Raw genomic sequence first — 12,971 nt, forward strand, 5'->3', positions numbered from 1 at the left:
TTTGTCCTTTTGTACACTTGGACCTGTGCATACAACCCCTTCTTTACCTCATTGAGTACTAATTCAAATTTTCTTTATGTTGTAACAGCTCAGTAATTTCCCAAGACAGCTGGACACTGTAGTATATGACAGATGTTATTCAAACAGGAGTAAAGTGTACATTTGTTGTGGACTATTTTCAGTAGTGGATTAATAAGCTTTAGTGAATATTTACAATAGCAGTGGTGTATGGGGGTTAACTGAAAATAAACTGCAGTGACCCTGTTCATCATAATCAAAGGACATGTCACCTGGTGCAAAAGCGTGGCTCACTAATGTGTTTCAAATTAGATTTTAGACAACAATGGAACATAGTTACAAAAGTAGTTAATAGGTTCAATGTAGTCAGAGATGTCATAGTGGGGGGAATAGTGGCACCAAGTTACCAGGACCCAACATGGAGGAGAGGCTTCATAAAACATTGTTTTTATCTGTAATTTTGAAATTTGAGATTATTAGCATCATATTAACATTATTACCATTATTTAAACTATTGCTGTTACTGTTGAATAAATAGAATAATTAGTTTGATCGACCAATCAAACATGATTGACTGAATGGTGTTTTGATGAGTTGTTTGACTGAATAAAAAACCTCCAACAAAGTTTAGTAACTCTGAATTATTATTTACCCTTATCAAGAGTTTCCATCCTTCCCCTGCTACACTGAGAGCTATATGTGTTGTTTCACTTGATTTCATCATTAAAGCAATAAAACCGTATTGTACTGGCTAAACTGTTGCACTCAAGGTCAAAAAGTGTAGAGAGAGTACGTTTGAGTAACTACGCAATAGCTCTGACTGTATCTGACGTAGATTCTGATGAATCACTGAAGGATGTGCAGATCCAACAACACAGCATATGTACGTGCGTGTACGCGCGCCAAGAGGTTGCGGGGTTTGTCCTTCTGTGTTTTTTTCTCCTGATAGGGGAGGGTCGCGTCACGCCCACCGCCAGACTGACTGGCACGCGGAGGACTACAAATAAACCCGAGATAACGTCGGGGTGAGACACAATTTTCTCGCCTGGGCTGGAGATTCACTGAAAACACAGTTTAGTCCAAGAATACAGCAGCAACTATGGCTCAAGGTAAGTTTTCCTACTTCTATTTTGTTAAGCAGACCTGACATAAATGATCTCTTTGTGTGTGTGTGTGTGTGTGTGTGTGTGTGTGTGTGTGTGTTTATTTTAATAATGATTGGGAATTACTTGTTGTTTAATAGGCTTGACAGGTAAAAGGTTATAATTTGCTTTAGAAAAAGCATAAATGTCCATTCAAAGTGACATAATATTCATTAAGTTATTGAAGTCAGTTCCTCTTGCTTCGATGCTTTCTTTCCAAGTGTTGCCAGCAATTGGTGTATTTTAATGAGGTGTGCAGTAAAAATGTCCAGGGAGGGCAGACTTTCACTTAAGCAGTCTGTTGTTGTCACTAGCAAGCTGTAGGCATCATGTCTGAGAGTAACAAAGGTGGCAAAATCTAATGCTGTCACAGCCTTCACATATGTCACGACCCTGTGCTGCTGGATCCAATGTTCTTTCAAGCAGACAGTCATCAGAGATCTGAAAGACCGGTGCATCTGAAAAATGTTTCACCCTTATGTTTGAGCAGATGATTGTTGCCTTGGGACCTCAACACTTATAATAACAGCTAAGAGCAGCTGGAGCCTTCACTAGTGCTGCTATCTTTATAGGGTCACACAAACCACCCTACAAATAGTTTGCTTGAAGCTCTTGTAAAAACATTCAAAGCTTCCCAAACAAGAAAGCAGACAAACCCTCAGGTTTGCCCTGAATCACCTCTAAAAGTTGAAATTGCTGTTGACCTGCGTGTGTAGCATTCCAAAAATATCTAAGAAAAGCTGTCGGCTCCTTAGCATAAAAGGAGTAAAGTTTCCATTTAGAGTATATGTATTCACTATTTGGGTATGTGTGAATGTATTTGAACATACACTTTTTGCAAGTCCCTACATTTTAATCTTAACTTGTTGAACATCCTCACACTGCAGAACTCAATGTGGGTGTTACCTGCCAGACTGAAGAGTTCCTTTTCTTCTGATGGGAGTTTGCACATTTAGTTTTCCAGGATTAAAATAGTCTGTCCAGTTGACACCAGTGACATTTTGTTTTAATTTCCTTATTAGGCTAATGCTTGCCTCAAAGCTATTCACAGAGGGAGAGAGACTGCCTCTGTGCTGTCGGCCATGGTTGGTAGAGTGGGAGTGAAGCATGGGTGCATTCATTATGCAAAACTTAATGAAGAAGGCAGGGTCAAGGCTGAGGAATCTCTGATAATAGAATGTTGGGCTGCTGCTGACATGTGACCCTATAAAATAAATGTAAGCCAATGAAATGTACTCAGTTTGGCTTTGCACCACACATGCATACCATCTGGCATACCATAACTGCTCCACTGTGCTGCTCCACATGCTGTTGCACTGTGGTTTGGGAGCAAAGCAAAATGAATTTTCTTTTATACCATTAAACAGCCACAAGAAGGCCCCCAAATCACTACAGGGTTACGTCAGCGTCTCATTGCCCCATTTCTCTGTTGTTTCTTAAGGTTTTAGGTCACAGACTTTCACATGTTATTAATCTTTGTAATTGTTTTCACAAGTAAGACAAGAATCCATTTAATGACTCTCTTGCCTTGAGGTGTGATTAAATTAAAACTCCCCTCTTTTCAAAAGAAAAAGGAGAAAAAAAAAGAATTTCCAAAATTTCCCGGATCCATGTGAGATATGTCTTTCTCCAGATGGTTCTTCAATAAACTGTTAAATAGCATCTGCGCTCAGATGCAATGCTCATATGTATTTGATATTTGCACAGATCAGAACCTGAGGTAAATAACTGGAGATTATGTGCAGACTAAACAGCAAAACCCTCCTAGTCCTCTGCGGACAATCTCCAGCTTTCCCAGAATAGGTAGCATTCTCATCTTTAAGGTATTTGCCCCAATTGTCTTCAATTAGGAACTGAACCGAGGTCGAGTTCAGTAAAACATCAGAGCCCTGAGAAGTTCTGAGGAATGATTTCCCATGGACTTCATGTAAAACAGCAGGAACTCTTTGCAGCTTAGTCTTTGTTTACTTAAGTCTAGTCAAGCCATGACACCATCACTTCATGCTTGTTTTTTTAACACCAAGGGATAATATATGGGGGAGGTTAACCTCTTGACATGTCAGAGAGCAGCCCAGCCAGTGGTTATTCAGCAGCAGGAGGACCGTGGAGGCATTATATAGAAGGACCCTAAGTTTTCCTACAAACAGGAAATCAATGGGTGGGATTCTGTTAGTCACTACACTCACTGGAGAGAGGGAGTGGTTTTGTGTTTGCATACTTCACAGGGAGTGACTGTCTGTCTGTCTGTCTGTGTTCGCTTCTTGTTAAATTCATACAGAAAGCTCTGTGACATGAAATAATCTTCCCATAAATGACTGTGAGTGTCCTGCAGTCCAAAGTCCACGGAATGTGCAGTGGCTTTTAAGCTCAAATAATAAACCCTTTACAAACATTTAACCTAGCTCTTTTAAAAAAATCACTCAGGAGAGTGAAGTCATTATGAAAAAGTAGGAAGGAAAGTAGAAAATATGTTCACTTTTAGAAAATATGAAAACCACATCCACAGCCGCAGCATGAAGAAATCCAGACTCTAATTAACTATGGTTTTCTAATTCGACACAAGCGTGTCGAAAATGCATTTGTAGTTCCTAGATGTAAATTTTACTAAATACCTCTAATCCTACACCAGCTATACATTTTACAACTTGCACTATATCAAGACTTTGATGTGGCATTTTAAGTGCTTCATAAACATATGCATTATACTCCTATTAAGTTAAAAATAGCAAAGCAATGACTGAAGAACAGATGTAAATGCTTTACAAATTTAATGATTATACTTGAAATTCTGTACAGTCTGTACAACCACTGAAGTAAACTGCAAAATTACCCATCTTCCATTTGAAAACTACTGTAACACACTGACTAAAAACAAGTATTTCTCTAGCTACAGTCATTTTTAAAGAAGATAATAAGATAATACTTAATCTGCACACAGTATATATTGCATATTTTGAATAACATCAGCTGCTTTTATCGGGCAATTTTTTTTTTGTATTTTTTCTTCCTTTAAGCTCTGGACATTGAACGTTGGAACTTGGAGTGTGAGTACAACAACATGGACCATCGTACTGATCTCAACGGTACAGATCGTCTGATCGTGAGGAGAGGCCAGCCATTCAGCATCAGCCTGTACCTTCGCTCCGGAACCTATCAACCAGGACTCAGCTCTCTTGAGTGTGTTGCAGAAACAGGTGATACTCCTTTGCATTTTAACTTTATGTCGTTTTTAAAATACTGCTAAATAGCTAAATGCATTTTATCTATCAGTAATTGTTGTATTCTAATATTTTAAGGATTTACTATCTAAGGATAAATAGTTTTGCATGAAAATATCTCTTCTTTTTTTTTGCTAAAGATGCTTTCAGATATATTTAAGTTTCCAGGTAATGGTCATTTGTACTTGAAGTAAATAAACAGAACTTTCACACAATGAAAAATGTGTGTCATAATGATCCTATAATGAAGACAGGATGAAGGAAAACACTGTAGTTACAGCATTGTCCTCTCACTTAGAGGAAGGAAGGAAAGGTGGTCGTATTCCCTCATTCGGTCATCAGTAATACCGCTCCTGGTTTTTACATTGAGTTCACTTACATGAGTTGTAAGATGTTCTGTTACTATTTCCATTAACCTCAACCTCTCCTTCGTAGTTCTGCGGGTGTTAGTGGACTTTTCTGTTATTGTTGGGAGCCACAGATACTGTATTCCCAGTTGTTTGCCTTCAGACAAACATCAAAAACTATCTGTCTCTACTATTTAATATTTAGATAAACTTCTCATGAACACAGCTGTTGCTTGCTATCAAAATTCCTGCTTGCCAGGAGGAAAGCATGTGTATAATCATAGATAACATCATCAACCTTTGAAAAATTTGAATGGATTGGAGAAGGACCCTTCATCCCACCCACTGAGAAGGATCAAACAACTTGCCAATGGTTTACAAATGAATTTAAGTTTATGTAACTTGTCAGAATTCAAATCGGAACTGAGGTCCCAGAGTGAGACTTGAATACCAGTCAGTTTTGGCCTTGATTAGGTATCATTACACTGTTCAACGGTCCATGCATGAGAAGATTCTCATGCATGGATGTTTGATCTAAATTTAGCATGTTTTGGGAAAACAGTCAAAATGCACCCTGTGAATTGCCATTCCCCAGACTCAGATATTTCACTAAAATCTCTCAGCGTCTTCCCACATGCAGAGCTCTAACAATATTGGCATGTCACATACAGGTCCTCAACCCTCTGAGCAGTATGGCACTAGAGCCTCCTTTGGTCTGTCTGCCAACATTGACACTTCTCGTTGGAGCGCCGCTGTCACCAGCCCTCCTGGGGATATGGTGGCCCTGTCAATCTGCTCTGCCCCTGACGCACCAATAGGCCGCTACACCATGACCCTGGGGCGATCGGGGCGGATTGAGTTCATCCTGCTCTTTAACCCGTGGTGCCCAGGTGGGTAAACAGACCATATGTCAAGCTGTCATGCAATGGATCCTATGTAGCCTATGTCGAAAGCTACAAAGTTCTTGGACGATCATGTTTCATGTGAGATTATGGGGATTATGACAGGAGCTATTCAGGAGCAGCAGTAATTAGATTATGTGGGGGGATGGCAGTAGTTTAGTTCTGTAATTATGGCATGTTTTTAAAGGAATAATTCAGCATTTTGGGAAATATGATTTTTCACCTTTTTGCTAAGAGTTAGATGAGATGATCTATACTACTCTTGTGTAATTCTGGTAAATGGGAGGCTACAGCAAGCAGATGATTATCTTAGCTTAGCATGAAGACTGGAAACAGAGGAAATCAGCCAGCCTGGCTCTGTCAAAGGTAACAAAATTTGTCCTACTAGCTTAAAGCTCACTAATGTTATTGGGGTTGCATAAAAACTCACTAAGATGCTTTGAATAAACTGCAGGGTGAGAATGAATGTGCTGTTTTAGTTTCCAAGGAATTAAGACCAGTACAATACAATACATTGTTTGCAATGTCTCTTGCCTGCAGGCGATTCTGTATACATGGACAACCAGCAAAGTTTGGCAGAATATGTGTTGTCTCAGGATGGTATCATCTTTCAAGGCAGCCATGGACATCCCATACCCACTCCCTGGAACTTTGGCCAGGTACCAACACCAACACGAATGCTGTCAGCCTCACTTTATAACAAATGCATAGCCAACCAGGCGAGCCAGCACTGTGACAGAGTGGAGCACATTTATCCTTATAACAGGAAAATATCCACTTATCAAGTGATAGATGATGTGTTATGTAACGGCAAACATGCAGTAATATCTGAACATTTGCCACGAAAATTAATTCAGATATTTTTGTCTGTTGTTCTCATAAATTAGAGGAATGTCACCTTTTCAGGCTTTCCTGCAATATCTGATATAGTTTGATATGCTTGCCATTAGTAGAGCAGTTGTTGAAGAGTAAGAGTAAGAGAGAATGTCAGAATTTAACATCAAATTTTCTGTGTATTTACATGTGTTATAGTAACAGTAATACTTTTTTTTTTTTAGTTTGAAAGTGGAATCCTTGATATCTGTCTGAGGGTTCTGGATATGAATCCTAGATGTCTGAATAATCCTGGCAAAGACTGCTCAGGACGGAGAAATCCCATCTATGTGTCCAGAGTGCTGAGTGCTATGGTAAGCCAAATATTAATTTCTGACATTTTCATGCACTCTTCTGTTTAGAAAGAGATATTTGTTGTTTATGTTTATTTATTTGAATAGATATGTTTATAAATGTTTGTTACCAAAGATATAACTTAAATTCTAACATTTAAAAAGCTTATGTAAAATGTATATTTCATGCTTCTTTCCTTTGCCTGTCAGGTGAATTGCAATGATGACAGAGGGGTGTTGCTGGGAAAATGGACAGATGGTTATGAAGGAGGTGTGAGCCCCATGTTCTGGAGGGGCAGTGTGGAGATCCTGCGCAACTGGAGCACACAAGCCTGTCAGCCTGTGCGCTACGGACAGTGCTGGGTGTTTGCTGCAGTGGCCTGCTCAAGTAAGATAGGACAGAGTGGAGCTTGGAAGCCTATCACTGGGAAACACACTTGATTTGTCTCAAAGGATGCAACATAACACCATATATTTATGATATGGATTTTGCTCCTCCTCAGAGTATCACAATACATATATATGTTGTTTTTATACCCTGTCAGTTTCCAGAGCACTTGGCATTCCCTGCCGAGTCGTCACCAACTACCTGTCGGCCCACGACACCAACAGCAACCTGGTGATTGAAACCTACATCGATGAAAATGGAGACCTCATTCGGTCCAGAGAAATGATCTGGTTAGTACTCATAAGTCTTGCCTGTCATACTACAATAGGAGGCATGGTTGCGTAGTATTAATTTACATGAAATGTATTAACATAACAGGTTAAAAAAAGGTGATATTTGTCAAAATGTTTTGAATTCTTTGAAAGCCAAAGTAAGAAACTTTGAAAGCTATTAATTTGTATTTTATTTTCTGTACTTAAATATGTGATATGATAATGTGATCTCAAATTGATGTGTTTCTTGGGTAATAAACTGAAAACTATGTAATCAGTTATTATTAAAATGCCAGTATCAGAAAGTGTAAGTGCAGAAATCATTTATCTATATCTGTAGGAATTATCACTGCTGGGTGGAGAGCTGGATGACCAGGCCTGACCTTAAACCTGATTTCAATGGCTGGCAGGCCAGTGACCCTACACCTCAGGAGAAAAGTGAAGGTATCAAACACACTGCACCAGTGCACCCACGATTTGTTCAAGGGAACCCCTCAACAAGGTGGATCTGTCATCTTTGTTTTGGCATTTTTCCTCAGGAGTGTACTGCTGCGGCCCTGTCCCTGTCAGGGCAATCAAGGAGGGCGAGCTCACATTCAAGTACGACGCCCCATTTGTCTTTGCTGAGGTCAACGCTGATGTCACCAGCTTCATGAAGAAAAAAGATGGCAGCATATCAAAAGTCACTTACACTACAACTGTAGGCCAAAAGATCAGCACAAAGAGTGTGGGCAGCGATGCCAGAGAGGACATCACTCATCTCTACAAGTATCCTGAAGGTAGAAAAATTACAACCAAACATCTGTTTCCCAAAATGTCAAATTACTCTTTTAACTACAGTGTATACAAATTTGTATACAGAGGCAACTGAACTTGCTTGTGGTTCTTGAAGTGAGTGAACTCACAGCTTTTCAAGACAGCACTTAGAAATACCATGGCCTGAATGACTGAGAACCATCACATACATATGTGTGTATATACAGACTTCCTCTGCATATTGGGAGGTCACACCGAGGTCACTCAATGTGTAAATTCCTCCATTCCTTATCAGCATTTGTGTTAATATACATAAAAATGTAAATAAAGAATTTCAGATGTATGCTCCTGTACTCATACAGAACATTTATCATATTGAATGTACCATAGAGGTTGGCTGCTCTGAAGGGCAAAACTTCTGTTATTCAGCTTGTGATTTTGTTGCATCCACATTGGTCAGGTTCCGATGAAGAGCGGGAAGCTTTCAGGAAGGCCAACCACCAGAACAAGCTGCTCCAGCAGCAGCAGAATCAAGGCCTACACGTCGCCATCAAGGTGACGTCAGACATGAAGAAGGGCTGCGACTTTGATGTGTACGCTGTGGTGACCAACAACACGCAGAGCGAGAAGAAGTGCCGCCTGGTGTTTGGATCCTGCGCTGTGTCCTACAATGGATTTCTGGGAGGGAACTGTGGCTTTAAGGATCTGCTCAATGTTGAACTCTCACCAGGAGGGGGTGAGTCACCGTGCGATGTTTACACGTGGCCGCCGCACGCACTTGACTTGAGTTTTAATTATATTGTGTATGTTCTTCTAGAGAGGCGGGTTCCACTGAGGTTGAACTACTCAAAGTATGGTGGCCTAATTACTGAGGACAACTTGATCCGTCTGGCAGTGCTGTTGCTGGACTACAGCACCAAAGAGACGATACTGACAGTGAGAAACATTGTGCTGGAGAATCCTGAAATCAAAGTCAGAGTGAGTACAGTGACCTGCAACATTAGACATGACTTTAAAAAAAAAAAAAAAAACAAGACAGCAGTACATTAAATCCTGTCTGGATGTTTTTTTAGGTGCTACAATGGCAAATAATTGTGGGTTAATTTGAGGTCAAAACAAGCCTTGAAAATTGATTAGAAGAGTTTTGTATCAGCTGTACTGTACCATATAAGCTCACTCACACAGCTGTTACTGTGGCCTATGCTGTTCTTACACAGAGGAGGTACAGTACAAGAGTATGTCAGTACAGGTATACTGTAAATCAACACTTCTTCCTGTGTGTTAGAAGACCTCCACCCAAGCAAAACTGTATTGTAACTATAATGAGATTTTCAGTAACTAATACCTGGAGGTTTCTGTGCTCTGCAGATCCTGGGTGAACCAAAGGAGAACCGCAAACTGGCTGCAGAGATCACTCTTCAAAACCCGCTGCCAGAGCCGCTGGAGAACTGCTGCTTCAGTATCGAGGGGGCCAACCTCACCGGAGGATGCGTCATCTCTGAAAAGTACGGGCCTTGTTATCCATTTTTAGTTTGTTATTCTCAACATGAATTAGAAAATGTAACAAAAGTCCTCAGTAGACACAGGGATGCACAATGATTGATGTTCCTTACTACCTATCGGTTTATCCCTTATTCAATCACTGAAATATTTTTTTCTTCAAGACAGAAAAATAAATCAAACAACATTTTGGCACTTCATCAGTTTTCTGTGATGGAGATACTTCTTCCCCTTTTAAATTCCAAATTACGAGATATGTGGATTTATGAGTTGTTGCCCTGGTCTTGGTTTTGTCCAGATGTGTGGCTGGATGTGCCGCAGTTTAGTCAGGACGGGGGCCTGCTGGTAAAGAAAAAAATAATAGTAGAGAGGTTTACTGGAAGAAGCAAGAGGAAGAGCCAGAAAGCACTGGGTAAGCTACCAGTAAGGTGGCTTGTTATTACTCAACAATGATCTGTCTTTGAATTTGTTTCTACTTTTTATTTCATTCAGTGAGAAAAGTAAGCAGCCAATCAATTTCTTTATATTAATGGAGTTTTGGATTTCTGACTATATGAACATGATGGTCAATGCAATTTTTTTTGGCCAGAGCTCTGGTAGATCCAAAAGGTAATCATACAGTTATTAAAGCATTTTTTTTCTAACCTTCACTCTGAGCTGATAAAATGCTGCAGCTCTGTCTGCACAGTCTCCATAAATAGTCATAACTGTCATTGTCAGTCATTATCAAACATCTAAATATTTATGCAATCAGAGGTTTGTGATAAAGTCCTGTGTGTGTGTGTCACAAAAGTAATGTTTAAATATTTATCCTACAGGCTGGGCTCCCCAGTTGGACCAGGGGAAGATGCCAAGGTGAAAATTTACTTCACTCCCACCCATTTCGGGCTGAGGAAGCTGGTGGTCGACTTCGACAGCAACAAGCTGTGTCATGTCAAGGGCTACAGAAATGTCATAATCGGGAAATAAAAGTTTCCACCTTTCACTGTCCATTAGACAGCAGCATTCTTACTCTTCTTATTATAGCAGTTTTCAGCCATTTAAAGACTCACAAAGCACCCTCTTTGCACAGTTTTAATACATAAAATGTTTTCTATTCAAATACTTAAGAATCTCACTGTATGTTGCTGATTGCTACATGTATATCTATCTCTTATTCAATGCAATACATTTAACTGTGACTTGAATACGTTTTGTACTCAGTAAGGCTAATCAAATGTTTTAGATAGGATCTGAACTATTTCTTCACACATTTTGATGAGTGGTTTCTAAGTACCATGTACTATTTTTATACCTTGTAAGCGCTACAAATAAAAGATATGTTACACATGTCTTGTTATTTTTTATAATATTTCAACCAGTCACGCCATCTTCACACAGTCTTCACACAATCTTTGATCCCATTGGACAAATGTTTTTGACTGAGAGCTTGAATGCGATGTGTAGATGTTTTATTTGCAACATCTTGTATTTATTGCACATTCCACCTACAGCCTCTGGACACACAAACACACGTCAGATCAATTTAATAAACCTGTAGTGCCAATGCAATGCAGGGTGTATTTTTTCAAGAGCTTAGTAAACTCCTCTCCTGTACAGTATAAATCCTTCTCCACTGATTATATATATATATATATATATATATATAGGAGAGAGAGAGAGAGAGAGAATTTACAGTTTTCTGCCAAGTAAATCAATAAACTCTTTAATTTTTTATACTCCTTACCTGTAGTTCTTAGCCAAGAAGATATTAAAAAATGGCATCCCTCTTTATCTCAGTCTTATTGTCTACTCTGGCCGCTGTGCCCTTTCACCAGCCCTTGCCCAGCTCCTAATTCCGTCTGTGCCTGTCCTCTGAATGCCTCCAAATGGAATAAAGAGGATGTTATTGACTTTAAAATCCAAATGTCACTGAATTAAACAACAGAAATTATTATAATTGAATTAACAAACAATATCAGAAACAATATCACCAGTCTTGTTTTAGCAGCTCTGGCAGCCACCACTCTTCTCTGGGGCACAGAGCCAGTATAACTGCTGTTGGGACGTATCAGCAGTCCTGCAGAAGGTGCTGACCACTGGCAGAAACAGCATTACGGTAGCAGGCGTTGTCATCTCAACTGTCCTACATACTATTGAGTAATTATCACAGGAAACTAAGTGTGCCAATTTTTCAGTGATCTAAGATGCAGTTATAGAAATTTGAAAGCTGATTCTGTCACAACTTGATTATAAAACTGCACAGAGAATCTTTCTTGCTCATGGCAAGCTGCAGTGCTATGCTGTACAATTTGTGTGGTCATATGGCCTAAAACAAATCACTAACTTTCGGTTAAAAAAAAGGTACATATTGTATGTGTGTATGCAAGTACTTGTGTGTGTGACTTATTGTGAAGCTTAAAGAAAGTGCTGCCCTCTGCTGGTCAGAAATGCTACCTCCAAGTGCTCATCATGAAGTGGGAGAGCTTCTGCAGAGTGCATTGTTTTTGTTGTACAGTAGCTGGCAGCAGCACACAACTGTTAAACTGTTAATATAATTTTGAACAGGATGTGTGGAGTGAAAGGAGTGAAACTCGGGTGAATGTTTAAGGTTGAGATTTTATAGAGGAAGTCAAAACTAAATTACCTTCTTACCATACTACACTAGATACAAAGACTTTTTTGCCTTTTGCCCATTTTGACAGTTATACAGAAAATGACTTGATCTGACTTTGACTGCATGTATTAGTTTAACACTATAAAATGTCTTCTTTTTTTAACCACTGTTTAAATTAAGAACACATAAGGATCTCTAAACCAATTAGTTACAGAGAACATGACACACTCACACTAATGTGTGCTTCCAGTGCAAAGTAAAGATAAATAAGAAATTAAATAAACATGGATAAAAATATATCCAACTAAGAGCCTGTTATGTTAGAACAAAACTAAGTTTCCTTTGACATGCTTATAACTCGCCTGTGACAAATTAAGTGTTATGTTCTGCTTCAAGCTCAAACCACGTACTGCTTTCATTAATCCTTTGTATTAATCCTTTCATTCAACATGAGAAATGCTTCAGTTCTTCAACATGATTCAGTCCCTATGTCAGTTCATACGAAGAACAATTAATATTTGTTTACAGTCAGACAGCATTTCCTTGTATGTTGTTTCATCAACAATCTAGCTCACACCCCTTTTAATTCCTGCTAATTCCATAAGAATATTGATTAAATGTATTACACAAGAGAAAAACAGAATCATGGGGGAAAAAAAGACCAAA

General features: G+C 39.2%; 1 protein-coding gene across 1 annotated transcript; it reads left to right on the forward strand.

Moving 5' to 3' along the window:
• Positions 1 to 945: 945 nt before the first annotated feature.
• Positions 946 to 11,038, forward strand: tgm2b (transglutaminase 2b). Its single transcript, XM_018677650.2, has 13 exons — positions 946 to 1,127; positions 4,175 to 4,354; positions 5,397 to 5,615; positions 6,168 to 6,286; positions 6,686 to 6,814; positions 7,004 to 7,181; positions 7,339 to 7,471; positions 7,794 to 7,897; positions 7,993 to 8,232; positions 8,670 to 8,945; positions 9,027 to 9,187; positions 9,578 to 9,714; positions 10,528 to 11,038. The coding sequence occupies exons 1-13, from the start codon at positions 1,118 to 1,120 to the stop codon at positions 10,676 to 10,678; spliced, it is 2,037 nt and encodes a 678-aa protein (XP_018533166.1). The 5' UTR covers positions 946 to 1,117; the 3' UTR covers positions 10,679 to 11,038.
• Positions 11,039 to 12,971: the final 1,933 nt, after the last annotated feature.

Source organism: Lates calcarifer, linkage group LG12, assembly GCF_001640805.2.
Source record: "Lates calcarifer isolate ASB-BC8 linkage group LG12, TLL_Latcal_v3, whole genome shotgun sequence".
NCBI classification, from domain to species: domain Eukaryota; kingdom Metazoa; phylum Chordata; class Actinopteri; family Centropomidae; genus Lates; species Lates calcarifer.